We start from the raw sequence: 18,562 nt of genomic DNA, 5'->3' as shown, positions 1-18,562 counted from the left end.
TAAGGACATGTTTAAACTTCTCATATTACACATGTCTGCTTCTTAAATAAATGTAGAATCTTGTACTTTACTTTTTTCATAATTACAACTTTAGTCTTGTAATAATACATACTTTTTCCTCATAAATAACATGTTTTGTGTGTTCTTTGTTAAAGCCAACCAATAGTAAACACATTAACTTGTAAAAATAAACACACTTTCCTGACAGGATATTACTTCTGCAGCATTTAAAATATGTATAAAAAAAAAAAAAAAAAAAAATGTTGTCTTTACTGGCTTCATCTGCTTGTGTTTCTGGTGTAGCCCCACCGTTCTCTCATTCTCTGCATGGGCACCTTCTCACCCGAAAGCGGGTAACACCTACCCCGCCTTGCCTCCTCTCTGGATTCATTACCCAACACACCAAAATAGCTCTGACTGATTTCACACAATGTTGGAATGTTATTCACGGCTGCTGGACGTTTCGGGACCTTTTTAAAAGTGCTGTGTCAGCAGTTAATGTGCCCAGTGGTGGTTGCACTATGAGGGCGCCTGTTTACACCTGTACCACCTCTTTCCTGGGGACACCAAGGCCAAGATCCTGAAGACATTTTTATTGATCAGCAAGGTGATGGATTTTGTCATGGGCTTGTTTGGTTTCATGTTGTTTTGCATTGACTGTGTGTGTTAATGTATTTGTGTGAGTGTGTGTGTATGTGTGTGTGTGTGTTACAGCTTGAAGATGACATTAAGGAAACAACTCCTGTCCATTTTGTTGTACTGCGTCCAACGTGTGGCCTCGCTCTTCTGCCTGAACCCCAAACGCAACAAGAAAAACTGCCTCTCTGGGGGAGCCAGGTGAGACGATGTTTATTAGATAGTGTCAGGGATGGGCAACCTATGGGCCATATACGGTACTGCGGGAGCCCAAAATATTTAGCTCACATAGGGATATTAAAAATAAATAAAAAAGTTAAACAAATCTCATTTTTAAAATATGGTTAAACGATAATAAATCAATAATTGAATAAATAAGGTACCAATTCTAATATTAGTACACATAAACAGATCATTTAAAAAAAAAAAAAAGGTTATATATATATATATATATATATATATATATATATATATATATATATATATATATATATATATATATATATATATATATATATATATATATATACATATATATATATATATATATATATATACAGTATATATATATATGTATATATATATATATACACACGTGTATATATATATATTCATATATATATATATAAATATATTCCGTATGTATGTATACATATATATATATATATATATATATATATATATATATATATATATATATATATATATATATATATATATATATATATATATATATATATATATATATATATATACTGCATATATATATATATATATACTGTATGTATGTATATATATATACTGTATATATATATATATATATATATATATATATATATATATATATATATATGTATATATATATATATATATATATATATATATATATATATATATATATATATATATATATATATATATATATATATATATATATATATACATATATATATACATACACTTAGGCCTTAGTATTCCCTGAGGAACATAGGCCGCCGACGAAAGCCTTCCATCCATTCCGGTCTTGTGCCCTTCGGTCGAGTTGTTGCCATGACAGCCCCTCAGCCCTCATCTCCTGTTCCGTGCTTCTTCTCCAGGTTGTTCTTGGTCTCCCTCTGTTTCTTTTTCCCTGTGGGTTCCATGTTAGTGCCTGTTTGGTGATTGATTTATTTGGTTTTCTGAGTGTGTGGCCTATCCAGCTCCACTTCCTTCTCCTGATTTGCAGTTCCACTGGTTCTTGTTTGGTGAGTTCCCACAGGTTGGCATTGGTGATGGTGTCTGGCCAGTAGACTCCTAGGACCCGACGGAGGCAACGGTTTACGAATGTCTGTAGTTTATTGAGTATGCTGGTGGTTTTCCATGTTTCTGATCCGTACAGCAGGATGGATTTGACATTTGAGTTAAATATTTTCAATTTGGTATTGAGAGAAAGGTTTTTTGCTCTCCATATTTTGTTTAGTAAGTTGAATGATGTTCTTGCTTTCCCTATTCTGGATTTGACATATTCATCTGCTCCTCCATTATGCTCCCCAAGTATGTAAAACTGACTACCTCCTCTAATTGATTATGGTCCATTGTTATTGGTGTATTGTTGTTGTTATTGATACGCATGACCGTTGTTTTTTGTGAATTGAACTTAAGCCCAAGAAATGCAGCAGTTCTTTGTAGTTTTTGTGATTTGTCCTGCATCTGTTGGTAAGTGTGAGCCAGGAGAGCTAGATCGTCTGCAAAGTCTAGGTCCTATAGTTGTTCGGTAAGGCTCCACTGTATGCCGGTTTTGCTGTTTTTGGTTGTTTGGTTCATGGTCCAGTCAATACAGAGGAGGAAAAGGAAAGGCGAGAGCAGACATCCTTGCTGCACCCCAGTCAGGACCTCGAAGGCCTCCGATGGGCATCCGTCATGTAGGACACGACATCGCATCCCTTGGTAGGTGCTCTTGATGATGTTGATGAGCTTTGGTGGGATGCCATAGTGTGCCATCAGCTTCCACAGTGTCTCACGGTCGACACTGTCAAACGCCTTTTCAAGGTCTATGAAATTAATATATACTGGTGAGTTCCATTCCATGGATTGTTCTATTACAATCCTGAGGGAGGCAATTTGGTCAGCACAAGATCTTCCATTTCTGAAACCAGCCTGGTTATCCCTCAGTTGTGCATCGACCAATTTCCGCATCCTTTCTAGTAGTATGTGGTTAAGCACCTTCCCTGGCGTTGGGAGGAGCATAATACCCCTGTAGTTTTTACACTCCCTGAGGTCTCCTTTCTTTGGAATCTTTATGATGTTGCCATCTCTCCAGTCTGATGGGACTTTTTCTTCCTCCCAGATAGCTTGCATGAGATGGAAAAGCATGCTGGAGGATGTTTCGATATCTGCTTTGAGAGCTTCTGCTGGTTGTATTTGTATTATATATATAGACCAATAATTTAAAAAAAAAAAAGGTAAATAAATGAAAACAAATAGAATACAAATGGTTAGAAAAGTTAAAAAATAAATCAATACAAATACATTTAAAAAATAAGGTGGTTAAAAAACAGTAAATCAATACAAATGAATAGACATAATACAATTTGAAAAATCACGGTTAAATAGATAAAAGCTAATAAAATGAATAAATTGTTTTAAGTAAGTTTAGTAAAAACAATTTAAAAAACTAATGCATTTAAAAGATGAGGTAAAAACGTTTTAAAAAAAGAAAAAATGTAATCACTTGTAAAAAGGAGAAATGGGGTGACTCTGAAAATAAACAGTAAGAAAAAATAAATGACAAAATGTTTGAAAAAATAGTTATTATATAATATTTATTATATAATAGTCCCACTTGCATGCCAGCTTCCGCCATCAGTGTGGGAATGTATGTGCGAATGGGTGAATATGTGACATATAATGTAAAACGCTTTAAGTATCATTCTAGGTATAGTAAAGCGCTGTATAAATACAGGCAATTTACCATTAAATTGTCTAAAAAAAATAAATAGTTATAAAATCCATGTGGAGACAAAAATCTGCATGTGTCAGATACATTTTGTATAACCATAATAATAATACCTGGGATTTATATAGCGCTTTTCTAAGTACCCAAAGTCGCTTTACATGTAGAACCCATCATTCATTCACACCTGGTGGTGGTAAGCTACTTTCATAGCCACAGCTACCCTGGGGTAGACTGACGATAATAAATACTAATAAATACCATAATAAACACTTTTTTAAAACCTCTCATAATATAATGTGTGTACAATCACAAACATGTAAAACTGTTAAATTAATACTTTTCTAACTGTATATGCTAACATCGTGTTTATATATATATATATATATATATATATATATATATATATATATATATATATATATATATATATATATATATATATATATATATATATATATATATATATATATATATATATATATATATATATATATATATATACTAAAGTTCAGATTATTCTGTTTTCTAACCTTCTGTGGACCTATTAACATTATCTTTATGACAAATTCCAGTTCTTATCCTGAGAATGCACATATAGGGCTATGCTAAAATGGCAATATGAAATTTTTTTTGCCTCCCTTGTGTACATATTTGCTGATCTAGCACCTACACTCCATCAGCTTGTTTGCTCTCTGTTGCCATAGGAATCTGGTGTCTGTCATCCAGCAGCTTGCCCAGAGGGTCACTCGGGGGATGCGGACCACTCTGTGATGCATGTAACCCATGCCGCTGAACAACTACTACTTCACAAATTGGAGCAATTTTATTATTTATATTATCATTTGATGGCATTAAATAAATAATTACAACTAAGTCCTTTATGTATTGTTTTGTCTCTCTAGTACCTTATATCTGCATCCATAAAACAAGAAGTTTCTGACTACTGCAAGGAAGGCCTGTAGTCTAGTATTTTATTTTGAAACTTGTTTATTTCAGTCAATTGCCAAGACTTTGATTAATTGATTGAGACTTTTATTAGTAGATTGCACAGCACAGTACATATTCCGTACAATTGACCACTAAATGGTAACACCCGAATACGTTTTTCAACTTGTTTAAGTCGGGGTCCACGTTAATCAATTCATGGTCATTCATAGGGCTGTGAATCTTTGGGTGTCCCACGATTCGATTCAATATCGATTCTTGGGGTCACGATTCGATTCAAAATCAATTTTTTTTCAATTCAACACGATTCTCGATTCAAAAACGATTTTTTTTCCCGATTCAAAACGATTCTCTATTCATTCAATACATAGGATTTGAGCAGGATCTACCCCAGTCTGCTGACATGCAAGCAGAGTAGTAGATTTGTGTAAAAAGCTTTTATAATTTTAAAGGACAATGTTTTGTCAACTTGCTATAATGTAAATTTGTTTTAACTATTAAATGAACCAAAAATATGACTTATTTTATCTTTGTGAAAATATTGGACACAGTGTGTTGTCAAGCTTATGAAATGCGATGCAAGTGTAAGCCACTGTGACACTATTGTTCTTTTTTTTTATTTTTTATAAATGTCTAATGATAATGTCAATGAGGGATTTTTAATCTCTGCTATGTTGAAATTGTTGCTAATATTGATACTGTCGTTGATAATATTCATTTTTGTTTCACTACTTTTGGATTGTTCTGTGTCGTGTTTGTGTCTCCTCTCAATTGCTCTGTTAATTGCTGTTCTGAGTGTTGCTGGGTCGCGTTTGGTTTTGGAATTGGATTGCATTGTTATGGTATTGCTTTGTATTATTTTTTTGGATTGATTAATAAAAAAATAAAAATAAAAAATAAAAATAAAAATCGATTTTTGAAAAATGACATTCGATACTGAATCGTAAAAAGTGAGAATCACGATTTGACTTCGAATCGATTTTTTCCCCACACCCCTAGTTTTTACCCTTGAATTGAAAGCTTTTACTTTTAGGTCTAACCGGAAAAGCCCCTTTCACCACTTCCGCTGTACCGTACCTGATGTTAGCTTAAATGGCTACAAGGTAGCGAAACCACGGCGGCGAAGAAGTTTTCTCTTCGTTGGAGTCAACCCTCCGTGTTCGCGAAGCCATGGAAAACCACTCGAAATAGCACTTTGTGTATCTTATTGACACTCCCAGGTATGTCTTTTTTGGGGCCTTTTTCTCAGTAAATTGAGCGGCAAACTAGAAAACCAACAGGCTAGTAATCCCGGTGAGTAAGTCCGTGCTAAACTAGACTGCGAGCCGTTAGCCGACATGAGCTAACTACGACAATGTTGCCATAAAATTCTAAACCTATAGAAATGTATACATTATATGTACATATATATGACCGGTTTCGTAAAGAAACTTATTTTTAATTAGCGTTACATTTTCCGTTAACGTACTGTTCGCCCACCAGCCAATAGGATCGCTTAAACGATGACATTGACAGCCCACAGCGCCATTGGGAACAAAGCAAAACATGACGACATTTTGCGTCACTTTCCGGCCGCAGTATGCTTCGGATGCTGATGCTGAGGGAGCATCTCTGAGAGGAGCGGTGGTATTATCTCCCAACATCATCATCAAGGCTTTATGTTTTCCGGCATGTTCTGTCGCTTGTTAACGCAGCGCTGCTTGGAGCTGTGTCTGGGCGGTCTGCTGCTCTTCCTGGCCGGGCTGCAGCAGGTGGAGGCAGCCGCCGCCGCTGCAGAGATGAGCAACTTGAACTGGAAGCCCTTCATCTACGGAGGGATGGCCTCGATTGTCGCAGAATTCGGTAGGTGATGCACCGCCGGACCAGATTTACAACGCAGTACTGCAGTGCGTTTGCCTCCAGCTCAGAAGGTTTAAGTCAATAGTCCTTGCAGTAGTCAGATTTATATCTGCACCTTATTGCTCTTTTATCCTGCACTACCATGAGCTAATGCAACAAAATTTCGTTCTTATCTGTACTGCAAAGTTCAAATTTGAATGACAATAAAAGGAAGTCTAATAGTCTAACACTAAGGAAAGGTGTCTGAGAGTGAGTTTTCTATTTGTTGCATTTATGTATAGTTGGGTTTAATTGACTTAGGTCTGTGATTGCCAGGCTACAGGGCTATATGTGCACTCACTTTCACTTAAAGGGGAATTTTGTCTCATCATTCATAATAATTATATAGGACAAGAACACATGTGTTTCTTTTTTATGCATTCTAACTCGTGAATAGGCATGAACAAAAGTCACTTAACAATGGAGCCGAATAAGAATTGCTCTTTTCTGCCTATAAAGTGCTCAAAAAAATAATCCGAAAACCTCTATCAACGTATTATACACGCGCTATAATTTTATCCATCCATCCATTTTCTACCGCTCGTCCCATTTGGGGTCGCAGGGGGTGCTGGAGCCTATCTCAGCTGCATTCGGGCGAAAGGTTTTATATTTAATGTAAAATTTTAGCCTCATCATAACATGTAATATTTACATATTTTGGTCCTTTTAACCATACCGCTGTGTAGGGCTGGGCGATGTATAGAGTTTGTAAGATACTGTATATCAATATATTTTTAAACAAGACGTGAATTAAGAAAATATCACAATATCGATATGATTTATTTCACGTTAAAATGACCAAACGCCGCTTATTTGTTGTGTTCCTTGTTCTCCAACGCTCCTCACTCCCTCTCATGGGCTACTAAACCCCTCCCTTTCCTCCTTCCACGACGTGCTTGCACGAATAAGAACATCCATGATTGGTTGGTTGTTTACTATGATGAGTCACGGTTGGTTGAGATTAGGCCAATCAGAGGCAAGATAGGGCAAGTCATCGAACCAGGAAGAGAAATCACAACAGACATCCCTAATGACGACGAGTCGTCGGAGAGAAGAGCGATTTATATAATAAAATAATAATGGAAAATGGCAGAGGGATTCTCTTCTTTAGATTTTTCTTTTAGCGATCCAGGAAACCCTCAATGCACCTACTTGGCCACATTTGGACAAATGTATGCGTCTGGATAAAACATCCATGTGAGTTGTTTACCATGTAAGCCCAAATCCAAACTGTTCTCGAGTTGCCAAGCCGGGCATATGTCGCACGAGAAATGCTGCCAAAAATGTATTATTTGCATAGCTATGTTATTTATTTTACGTAGAAATAATGTTTTTCTATTTTATTTATGTTATGTAATTCTGTGCTACTTAAACAGTTTCTTTTTTGTGCTGTTAATACCCATCTTGACTAACTGGGTTAATAAAAGTGTCACTGACTTAGGGTTAAAAATAAGGTGCCGCAAACTAGCGTCTTTTCGTGTCTTCCTCGCCATCTCTAGGTATAAATTGAATGTCAAAGTTGACCAACTTCTTGGTTTATGGCCACAAATTTCTACTATCCAGGTGAGATGCATGATTTATAATTAACATGTGTACTTATCTTACACAGTCATTGACACAATGACAGGCAAAATTTTAAAAAAATAAAGTGCAATTCCCCTTTAAGCAGAAGAGTTATTTGTAAGAGTTAAGTGCTACTCTGCTGCTAGTGTGTTAATAAATATAATTGAGTAAAAATCTACTGCATAAATCGACATTTCAAGCATTAAACAAGCATTACCAAGAGACCTTTTAAATTGTCTTACATCGATGCCCATCATTGCTATTTGTTTTTCATCATTAGTAAGCCACCTGAGGGGACTCTGCCAGGAATAAAGATTAGTTTACATAGATATAAAGATGTTGCATAGAAGTGCACTGCTTCATTTTGAGAGCCGTTTCTACTATATTGGTTTGCGCCTTAGAATAGAAAAGAATATCTAAACTAAATGTCCGGTATGCAGTCACCCTACCAGTCATAACATTTAAAATTTTAATATAGTTAGAACATTTGACATTGCACATATCAATAGCATATTTTTTTTTAACTGAGTGCATTTATTGTGTAGTTATATAACGCTTTTTTTTATCTATTTGTCCTGAGTTAGCTGTATCAACAACCTTTTTTTGAGACTATTAAGATGTAATAGATACTAGTTCAGCCACAATTGTAAGCATATTGTTAAGTTAATTAACTGTATGTATTCACATGGCAGGCACTTTCCCCATCGATCTGACAAAGACGCGGCTACAGGTCCAGGGCCAGTCCCAGTATACAGAGGTCCGCTACAGAGGCATGTTTCACGCCCTCTTCAAGATCGGCAAAGAGGAGGGCATTCGGGCGCTTTACTCGGGGTAAATCTCAGTACATTAATGTTTTTTAAAACCATCACATCGATGTGTAGCTATAATGTCTCTTGCTCCTTTTGGCAGGATCTCACCTGCGCTCCTCAGACAAGCTTCTTACGGCACAATCAAGATCGGGACGTATAACTCTCTCAAGAGGTTTTTCGTCACTCATCCAGAAGGTGCGTGACAGTTACATATAAAAGGCATTGCCTTTCCTTGCTTTTTAGTAGATATTGTGTTGAAGGCGCTGCTGTCTAGTTTTCACAAGGTGTGTCAGAAAAGGTACGTTTCAAATCCAAACTACAAGTTTTCCCCTTCAAAGAAACCCCCTGGCTGGCTTTCTCAGCCTTTTTTGCCATGTCTTCATTCGCTCCTGGAAGGATTCTTCATCTGCAGCTCCCGCATCACGGCTATGTTGATGTTGTCCAGGTCATTGAAACGGGTCCTTGTGATGACCCGCTTGAGTGTGAGACAAGAAAGAGTGGAATCCAGACAGATCGGATGAGTGGGGAGGTTGTTTCAGCATGGCAAAGGTTTTTTCTCGGCCAGGAACTGTCAGGTGCTCAAGATGTTGTTTTCTCTGTTCCCATTTCCCCCTTTTTTGTTCTACTCACCTCAATATTTAATGTCCAATCAGTGTTCATACAAGATAGTATTAAAAATGCAGTAGAGGAGAACAAAGGTTAAGTGGTCAAAGAAAAAAGTTATGTTCATCCAAAGAGTAGCTGCAAATGTTAGAAACGTTGATGTTTTTTGTGGAATCATAAAGGAGTAAGTCATTTATATAATTTTTTTTTTTTTTACTTTTCTGTCAGATGAGACTATGGTCATCAATGTCTTCTGCGGCGTTGTCTCAGGTGTCCTGTCGTCATCGCTGGCCAACCCCACTGATGTCCTGAAGGTGCGATTTTTTGACAAATACACTAAGACTACATTTGCACTGCAAGCCAAAGTGGCCAAAATCTAGATTGTTTTTAATCAGAATTTTTCCAGCTGACTGTTTACACTGCAAGTAAAATGTGATCTTTAGTAGACTCCAGTGTAAACGCGCACAGTGCAACACGATATAGCCTCAACGTCACTTGCATGCGCAGTTGGATAAAGTGAAAACAAAGGAAATTGACCAGTTAATGAACAAGGAAATCGCTACTACTACAAAATAAAATAAAAGTCGCCACACCTTAAAAATATGTTTTTTATGTAAAAATAAATGAAAGCAATAGAATGTATGAATGGATTTATTTAGTGTAATGTATTTGGGAGGGTTCTAATCTTTTTGTTGCTGGTAAGTAGAGGAGGCACGGACATCAGCGTGGATCATCAGCCGGGAGACATAGTCTTCCCAACGTGTCCTGGGTCTTCCCCGTGGCCTCCTACCGGTCGGACGTGCCCTAAACACCTCCCTAGGGAGGCGTTCGGGTGGCATCCTGACCAGATACCCGAACCACCTCATCTGGCTCCTCTCGATGTGGAGGAGCAGCAGCTTTACTTTGAGTATCTGATCATGCAACAAGATAATTCAAAGCCAAGTTTTTGTTTAAAAAAATAATGATCTGCTTGTCACCTCAACCCATAATTTTAAAGCAAGTTATAAATCAATATTTAAAAAATATAGTGGAACCTCGATTTACGAACTTAATTGTTTCTTGAACATGGTTCCTAAATTTTTACATTTTTTATAGTAAAGCAAATTTGTCCATAAGAAACAATGTAAATATGAATAATGGATTCCAACCAAAGTTCCGTCTAAGGTGCGCAATTGCGCACTGCTCACGCGTCCTCTGGGCTCAGCAAATTTATGCAGAGCACAAAATCAAATCCCATCTAAACTAAACAAAGTAAACCCATAACAATTTATTCTGTATGATTTTGTGATGCATCTCTGTGAGTGACAGGTGGCGACAAGCGACCCTAACAGACAAAACATATTCGTCAACACTGTTCATTTATTTTAACATCTGTCAAGACAGTTTAAAGACAAAAGGTCCATCAATCACTTTATTTAGCAAAACTGTTTGTTGTCGGCCACTACCAAACCAAAAACATGAGTAAAAAAGTTCTACCTAGTAAAACTGGTCATTTTCTGCCGTATAAACCAGGCTAAAACCAACTCTTTGTCATCTGTCATGTCAACAGCAGCCGCTTGCTCTTTCTAGCTTGCGCCAACACAAGCACTCATGTTACTTAGCCAGTGATGCGTTTATAGCCACACAAAAGTGCAGCACCACACATAAAGTGTAAAATTCCAGGTCGTTACTCTATGACTCCTCAATCAGATGTGTGCTTATTCTACTGTCATTTATTAAGAATGTTAATTTATAGAGATGTCCGATAATATCGGCAGATCGATAAATGCTTTAAAATGTAATATCGGAAATTATCGGTATCGTTTTTTTTTTTATCGGTATCGTTTTTTGTTTTTTTTTTATTATTTTTTTATTAAATCAACATAAAAAACACAAGATACACTTACAATTAGTGCACCAACCCAAAAAACATCCCTCCCCCATTTACACTCATTCACACAAAAGGGTTGTTTCTTTCTGTTATTAATATTCTGATTCCTACATTATATATCAATATACAGTATATCAATACAGTCTGCAAGGGATACAGTCCGTAAGCACACAAGATTGTGCGTGCTGCTGGTCCACTAATAATACTAACCTTTAACAGTTAATTTTACTCATTTTCAGTAAATACTAGTTTCTATGTAACTGTTTTTATATTGTTTTACTTTATTTTTTATTCAAGAAAATGTTTTTAATTTATTTATCTTATTTTATTATTATTTTTAAAAAGGACCTTATCTTCACCATACCTGGTTGTTCAAATCAGGCATAATAATGTGTTAATTCCATGACTGTATATATCGGTATCGGTTGATATCGGTAATTAAGAGTTGGACAATATCGGAATATCGGATATCTGCAAAAAGCCATTATCGGACATCTCTATTAATTTATGGATATGAGTCATGAAATGCAGTTACTAGATTACAGAAACTCTCATAAAAAGATATATTTTACAGACAAAGTTACTTGAATGTACACTTTATCCTATGCTTACATCTAATTGTGCAACATGTGAATGTTTTGAGGGGAACTAAATGTGATCTCTGAAAGAGGTGCACATTCTTTTCAAGCAGGACCCCCACCCAGACATACAATACTAGTGCATAGCTCATGAAAAAAAAGTTTTTTTTGTTATTTTCATTGTAAGTAGGCCAAATGACTAATATTATTTAAAAAAAATCTTAGGTAAGTTCATTTGATTATGTTAATTAGATATTTAAATTTTTATGTCAGGTTTGGTGTGTGGATGTTGCTTACATGTGCTCCACTGAATGCTCAGGGAGTTTTTGCATTGGCTCACACACGAAAGCTTAGAGTGAACGTTGGTTCCAGCCTCAACAAAAGTCCTTATTTTAGTTAAGGTTTGTACACTTTGAACACAATATCAAGTGCTATACAGTACTGTATAGCAATCAAACATATCAAGAGGGTGATGAATAAACTTTTGATTAATAATCTAAAACAACAACAATGACAAACTGTGCTGTATGCGGTGCTCTGCCAACACGCGCACAAACAAGGAAGTCCCTTTGGTGCCCTCACAAACGATCAGAAACACAAAAATCCTTAACTTTAGCAACCATAATGCTACAATAATAAACATTCAAAAAAGTAAAATCCACCTACAGTATATTAACATTGCGGAGGAGCAGCTCACGGGAGGAGAGAAATGAGCAGACGGTGGGGGTGGGGTTAAAGGGCCTTTGCTGTGAAATAAGTCCGCTTTGGCATCTTTTTCCAGAAAAATCACAATCATGAATCTGGCTGCCTCAATCTCTTGGATACCAACAAGCACAAAATGACTGCCAGTGTGACACAAAATGAATGAAGCTTTCACAGACACATGGTTCGCACACAGAGGCATATTTGGCGCGATCTAAAAGTTCGTAAACTGAAAAGTTTGCAAATAAGAGGGATTGTGCATCAAGGTTCCACTGTAATCAAATGAATATTATTCATATATATTCACTGTTACAGGTGGCCCTCTGAGGGCAGCCTGTGATGTGATATGTGATGCGATGTGATCTTTGATGTGGCTTTCATTGAAAATGAGTTTGACAACCCTGCAGAACGTGGACAAAAGTTCCACACCTGAAAAAAGTGACACGTTCCGATTGTTTGGTTTGCTCCAGATCCGAATGCAGGCGCAGGGCAGCCTCCTTCAAGGCAGCATGATGTCCAATTTCATCAACATCTACCAGACAGAAGGCACCAAAGGCCTGTGGAGAGTGAGTGCATTCATCGTTTATGTATTTTGGCGTTAACTTAAATGTTCTCGCCCCTCGTCTTCTGCAGGGTGTCATCCCCACAGCGCAGCGGGCCGCCATCGTCGTCGGGGTGGAGCTACCCGTTTATGACATCACAAAGAAACACCTCCTCCGATCCGGCGCCATGGGAGACACAATTTTAACACATTTTATGTAAGAACACGGTCTATAGTTGGCACTTATGAGCACACTTCCCGTTTATCTCATTCACTTATGTGTGTGCAGTTCAAGTTTCACATGCGGCCTGGCAGGGGCGCTGGCCTCCAACCCCGTGGACGTGGTTCGCACCCGGATGATGAACCAGCGAGTGCTGTCAGGCGGTCCCATGTACAAAGGCACTCTGGATGGAGTGATGCAGACATGGAGGAACGAGGGATTCTTTGCTCTCTATAAGGGCTTCTGGCCTAACTGGCTGCGACTGGGTCCTTGGAACATCATTGTATCCTTTTTAACGATTACACAGAAAACATGAAACAAAATGTTGTCGCAAGAGTGGCACATGGGTCATTTTGGTGCAAAACTGGATGAAGATGCATGCCCTGCTATTATACTCCACTTGCATTAGGGACCAAGTGGTACAGTAGCCGCAATCGCCACATATTCCCAACCCCTCTTAGGTATTGGTGGAGATCCAGTAATATACTTTGATTTTTGTGCCGTTAAAGTCCACTTGCATTGGCACCCAGGTGGGGCTGTAGCCAAGTCCCAAGGCTGGTGCTACACTCTTTGCATCACATGTTCCCAACCCTATCATCACATCACAATGCTATGGAGCTACATGCTAAAACAAATTAAATGTACTGCTAATATTTTTCCCCTCGTTTGCAATAAAGCTGCTAGATGTTTGGCAGGATTACGCAAAAGCTGCACAACACAAGGCACAGATTAGGGCTGGGTGATGAGGCTCAAAACTGTATCACAATGAAAGTGTTTCGGTCTATATCTATAATTATTGATATTTTTTATGACCTATCGAAAATAAGGACCAGGACAAAAATATATTAAATGTAAACATTGTTATTTAAAATGTTCCCTTCCTCTGATTATAATCCCCTCAGTTATCAAGCCAGAAAGGAAAGGAAATGTCAACACAACCATGGAAAAACTCAATGTTAACACAATTCTAAAAGCACATTGAACACATAAGAAAAACCTCTTAACATTAAGGTGCAAAAATCGTAAAGTGTAGCAAAATAGTGCAAAGTTTGAAAATGTAAACTGAGAGAAACCTGAAAATAACAATTTTCTGCATGTTTAGTGCTCCAGGCTGAGTGCTCAGGTGGTGTGGCACTACTAATTATAAGCGCCTTGTTCTGACTACAGTCCGTTTTAAAAATAATAATAATAATAATAATGATAATTTTGAAATGCCATTCTGTCAAGGTGACTTTTCCTCTTGTTCTATGTGGCACTCTTTTTTTTTTTTTTCACTTTCTCTTCTCACTCCATGCAAAGAATCAGCAGCGAGAAAACAACATGCCGCAACCAAACTGGATAGTTGATACTGTAACCTGGTTGGCTGTTGGCGTGTCACTCCCACTTCCTTGCATTGCTCAGTTAGCGAGTGCCTTTGTTCATGAAACCAACCTTGCTTCTCAACTCCTGTTTTTCCTGACGAAGAAAAAAAAATATCGAATGTTTTATCAAGCACATTTTTTATTAATATTGATCAGGTGTATATCGAGATACATTGATATTGTTTTATCGCCCAGCCCATGCACACTTTTTGTCGGTCTACTATATACAGTATCTGTGGGGTGCTGTAGCTACATGTTAGCATTATTAAGAAATCTTAAAGGGGAACTGCATTTTTTGGTATTTTGACTATCATTCACAATCCTTATGAGAGACAAAAACACACAATTTTGGTTTTTTTTTTTGCTTTTGTCTCATTCTTGGTAGCTAGCAATGCAGCTAATAGGAGCAATCAATTGTACCTCTAAATTACTTTAAAAATGCATTAAAACTTCAACAATACTTCATTTATGTTCCGTAAGCTGTACAATAACCAAGCTGTAGCGACATTGTTATTGTAAGAGCGAACACTGAGGAACTCTTTTTCTAGCGTAGTAACACATCGACATGCTTTAGTATTCGCTGGAAAAGTTAGCTACAGAAAGAAATAAGCTAACTTCTACGTCAAGACAAATTTTTGGGGTAAGCGCTCCATTTATGTCGAAATAGCATGGCTTCAAGTTCCACATCTACAGGTGGAAGTCACTGAAGTCCTCTGATCCCAATATCTGACACTTCCTTCATCCTCCTTTCTATAACCAGCAGTTCATCCTCCGTATATCCGGCTTCAAAAAGATAAGATTGTGAATCCTCATTTGTCAAAAAATAGTTGTCTTTGTTGTCTGTTACCAAGTCTGCCATGGTTAGAAAACATACGTCTTTGTTTCCAGAAGTAGGAACACACATTTGTTGCCAGAAGTCGGAAGTGGGCTGCTATGGAAACGGAAATTATTGCGCTGAAGAAATCAGTCCCGGAAATGATTAGATTGATCAAAATATGATAAATTTTGTACATATTACATATTGTTAAGAACGTGTCTGTTACTACATTATATATATATATATATACTTGCAGTGTGTATACAAAAGTTGATGGAGGGCTTTGAAAGCTACAACGGTGACTCCCATTAGCCACGCCTTCCAAGCATTTTTGATCATCTTTAAAATCCTAAAAAAAAAAAATGTGTTCTTGTCTCTCATAATGATTGTGAACGATAAGCAAAATTCCCCAAAAAAGTGCAGTTCCCCTGTAAGGTACCAACAATGGCAGTAAAATCATCTTAGTTAATGCCGCCATTTTGAAATATCCTGCATGAGTGAACAGCACTTTGTAACACGTGTCACTGCCTCCTACAGGACTGGAGTAGAATAGTATCACCTGTATGGCGCTTGTACTGACTTTACTGTACTGTTCAAGCATACCTCGTGGTTTCCTTTAACCTCACCTCAGTTTTTCATCACCTTCGAGCAGCTGAAGAAACTCCCGTTAAACTAGAAAGGAGAAGTGAGACAGCACTGATCTGTCAGGACTGTGTCGGGCCAGGAAGCGCAGTGGTGACACAGCAGAAGCACTGGGAAAGTGCTGGCACCAGTATATTCACACTCCTTTACCAGCAATGTATCACCTGCATCCAAAATTCACATTGTTTTCCTTTTCTTTGCTGTGTTCTTTTTATTTATTGTGACTGACCTTTGTTTTCACACAGTTGTGAGCACTGGAACCAGGCAGCTACTTTGTAGGTTAGAAGAACTGTAAATTAGATGAGTGGAACCTCAACTTCAGGCAAAAAGCCTCCATTTCTGCGGAAAGAGGGAAGCACCTCATATTAAAAGCTGACTGTGAGAAGGCAGCTCATCAACACTCCAAATGTATCCACAGATCTTTGGAACAATAAGGTGCCAAGCAGTTACACTAGAGTCTTTAAACTAGTGCACCTCGGTTTTCACCGGTGTGCTGTTCTAAAAGGTCAAGCAAAACCAAAGCAATTTTTTTTAATAGAAAAAGGATCCACTGACTTTTAAGTCATATATATATATATATATATATATATATATATATATATATATATATATATATATATATATATATATATATATATATATATATATATATATAAAATAGCAAAACAATAACAAACGATAAAAAGGGAGTCCCACAAGGCTCTATTCTTGAACTCCTGTATTTAGAAAGAAATATTTATAAATATTGAAAATTTGATAATTTAACAAGTAATATTTCAAAATAAATATATTTGTTTTGGATTAAATCAAAAGTAATAATAGTAAAAAACAATAATGAGGAAAAAATGTATTAGCATTAAGTATCTCGATTCATCGTTCAAAAAATGTTTTAACGAAGACCAAATGTATGATAAAATAAATAAACTCTTTCCATCCATCCATCTTCAACCGCTTAAAACTGTCTTTGACACCCACAAATATTGACACAAAAGAAAGTTCCCTATGCTGAAAATAACGTCAAATATATATATAAATAAACATTTAATGTCACTTTTACCTTAATTGAAGGGCATAGCCATGTGGATGCCACCTTCATACTTTGCTACAAGTGCTTTCTTGAAATTATAAGTGTTTCTCACCTTCTTTATCCAACTGCCGGCACTTGCAGCTTTAAATAAATAAGCCCCATGTGGCTTATTTTGCAGTCGTACTCAATTAAAATCAAAACTCTATTTGGTCATATTTGTTACGCGCAATGTTTGGCCGTGCGATAACCGAGTCAAACTTTTAGTGAACTTTTTCGTCGAATACTAAATGATACAAAAAGCGGCGCGTAGGGGAAACCAAGGTACTAGTGTGTTTGACCCAGTTTGTGTCTGTAGGGCTGTAGGAAGAAATCTGAGCCAAAGCCTTTAAGATAAAAAAAGAAGCGAGTACTGGGATGTCAGTAACAACGCACAAAGACGCTCGGAGAGATTGACACACAAATGTGCTGAATGTATTGTCATTTGGTGTCGCATCAAGAGAAAGGAGGACCGTCAGGCCGAAAAACCCTCAACTTGATCACAGTTTAGTTTTTATGTGCTATGTAAAGCATTACCTATGTGTTTTTTATTTTAAAGCTGCAGTTTTGCCTTAAAAGTGGACACTTAAATTGGCCATAAGCATGAATATGATTGAGTTTCCATCCTCAATAGCATGAGATAAAGATTGGATTTGTATTTGCTATTACTGACTTTGCATCTCTTCATTAGACCAAATTTAATTCCAGTGTTAGCAGTTTATAGGAGAAGGCAAAAAAATGCGACCAAAGCTGCCAGTCAGTCCAAAATAACGTTGCTAGCTTCTCATCCAGTCATTACAGGATGACTGCACGTCGGTGCCTTTTGGTGCAACTTTTTCACTTTTCATTGCACCAGACAAGGTGTTACGTTTTAGTTGCTGTCCAATGGAAAGTGTGTGTTAGTTCCTGTAGTGAGCTAGACGTTTTTGACGCGCTCTTAATAATGTCCGGACAATGACGTGAAGTTGGGTGAGCTTCCCATTTAATAACACAACATGTTACAAAATAAAACACAAGTGTAGTGGTAGGAAAAATAAACAACTGCTGCCGGAAAACAAAAGATGTTTATGTGGGCGGTAAACACCTGTAATCTCCCACCAATTTCCTACATAGGTGCTTTTAATGTTATACCTGTGGACACCTGGCGTAATGACATGAAAAGAAATAGAAGAATGGGCTCCAACAGTATTTCGAGTTTTGGTTGTTTTTTTAAGATCAAGCCTAAAAAAAAAAGACATTGGGGTTCAGATTTTGAGTTTCTTTCATTGCTTTTTGTTGGACGGCGACAGATTTGGGGTTTTTGTCATATTTCAAAAATCAGTGCTGTTAAAATAGATGTCTTTACTTTTTTATTGATAGAAATAAGTTGTTTTTAAGGTATCCTGACAGCACCTTAAAG

At 37.0% G+C, this 18,562-nt stretch overlaps 1 protein-coding gene and 2 long non-coding RNA genes across 3 annotated transcripts; 2 read left to right on the top strand and 1 right to left on the bottom strand.

The window, feature by feature from the left end:
* Positions 1-454: 454 nt before the first annotated feature.
* LOC133649853 (uncharacterized) lies at positions 455-4,430 on the top strand. Its single transcript, XR_009826160.1, has 3 exons — positions 455-607; positions 715-837; positions 4,276-4,430. It is a non-coding gene; the product is annotated as an uncharacterized LOC133649853 (long non-coding RNA).
* A 1,138-nt stretch (positions 4,431-5,568) lies between these two features.
* On the top strand, positions 5,569-16,677 carry LOC133649852 (brain mitochondrial carrier protein 1-like). Its single transcript, XM_062046531.1, has 9 exons — positions 5,569-5,736; positions 6,211-6,358; positions 8,650-8,788; positions 8,867-8,961; positions 9,598-9,683; positions 12,990-13,085; positions 13,153-13,277; positions 13,350-13,563; positions 16,090-16,677. Exons 2-9 carry the CDS (start codon positions 6,295-6,297, stop codon positions 16,132-16,134), a joined length of 864 nt encoding a protein of 287 aa, XP_061902515.1. The 5' UTR covers positions 5,569-5,736; positions 6,211-6,294; the 3' UTR covers positions 16,135-16,677.
* Positions 14,391-16,442, bottom strand: LOC133649854 (uncharacterized). The gene is made up of 3 exons (XR_009826161.1): positions 16,330-16,442; positions 16,085-16,264; positions 14,391-14,735 (listed from the first exon to the last, which is right to left on the bottom strand). It is a non-coding gene; the product is annotated as an uncharacterized LOC133649854 (long non-coding RNA).
* Positions 16,678-18,562: the final 1,885 nt, after the last annotated feature.

Source organism: Entelurus aequoreus, linkage group LG05 (genome assembly GCF_033978785.1).
Source record: "Entelurus aequoreus isolate RoL-2023_Sb linkage group LG05, RoL_Eaeq_v1.1, whole genome shotgun sequence".
NCBI classification, from domain to species: domain Eukaryota; kingdom Metazoa; phylum Chordata; class Actinopteri; order Syngnathiformes; family Syngnathidae; genus Entelurus; species Entelurus aequoreus.
Note: the sequence above shows the minus strand (reverse complement) of the source record. Positions and strands in the feature narration are given on the sequence as shown.

Bases quoted from the DNA above. Each gene is read 5' to 3' on its own strand.
- LOC133649852 (XM_062046531.1), top strand. From the start codon at position 6,295: ATGAGCAACTTGAACTGGAAGCCCTTCATCTACGGAGGGATGGCCTCG. The intron at 13,278-13,349 runs GTAAGAACACGG...ATGTGTGTGCAG, and splicing joins ACAATTTTAACACATTTTAT to TTCAAGTTTCACATGCGGCC. The intron at 13,564-16,089 runs GTATCCTTTTTA...ACCTCACCTCAG, and splicing joins TGGGTCCTTGGAACATCATT to TTTTTCATCACCTTCGAGCA.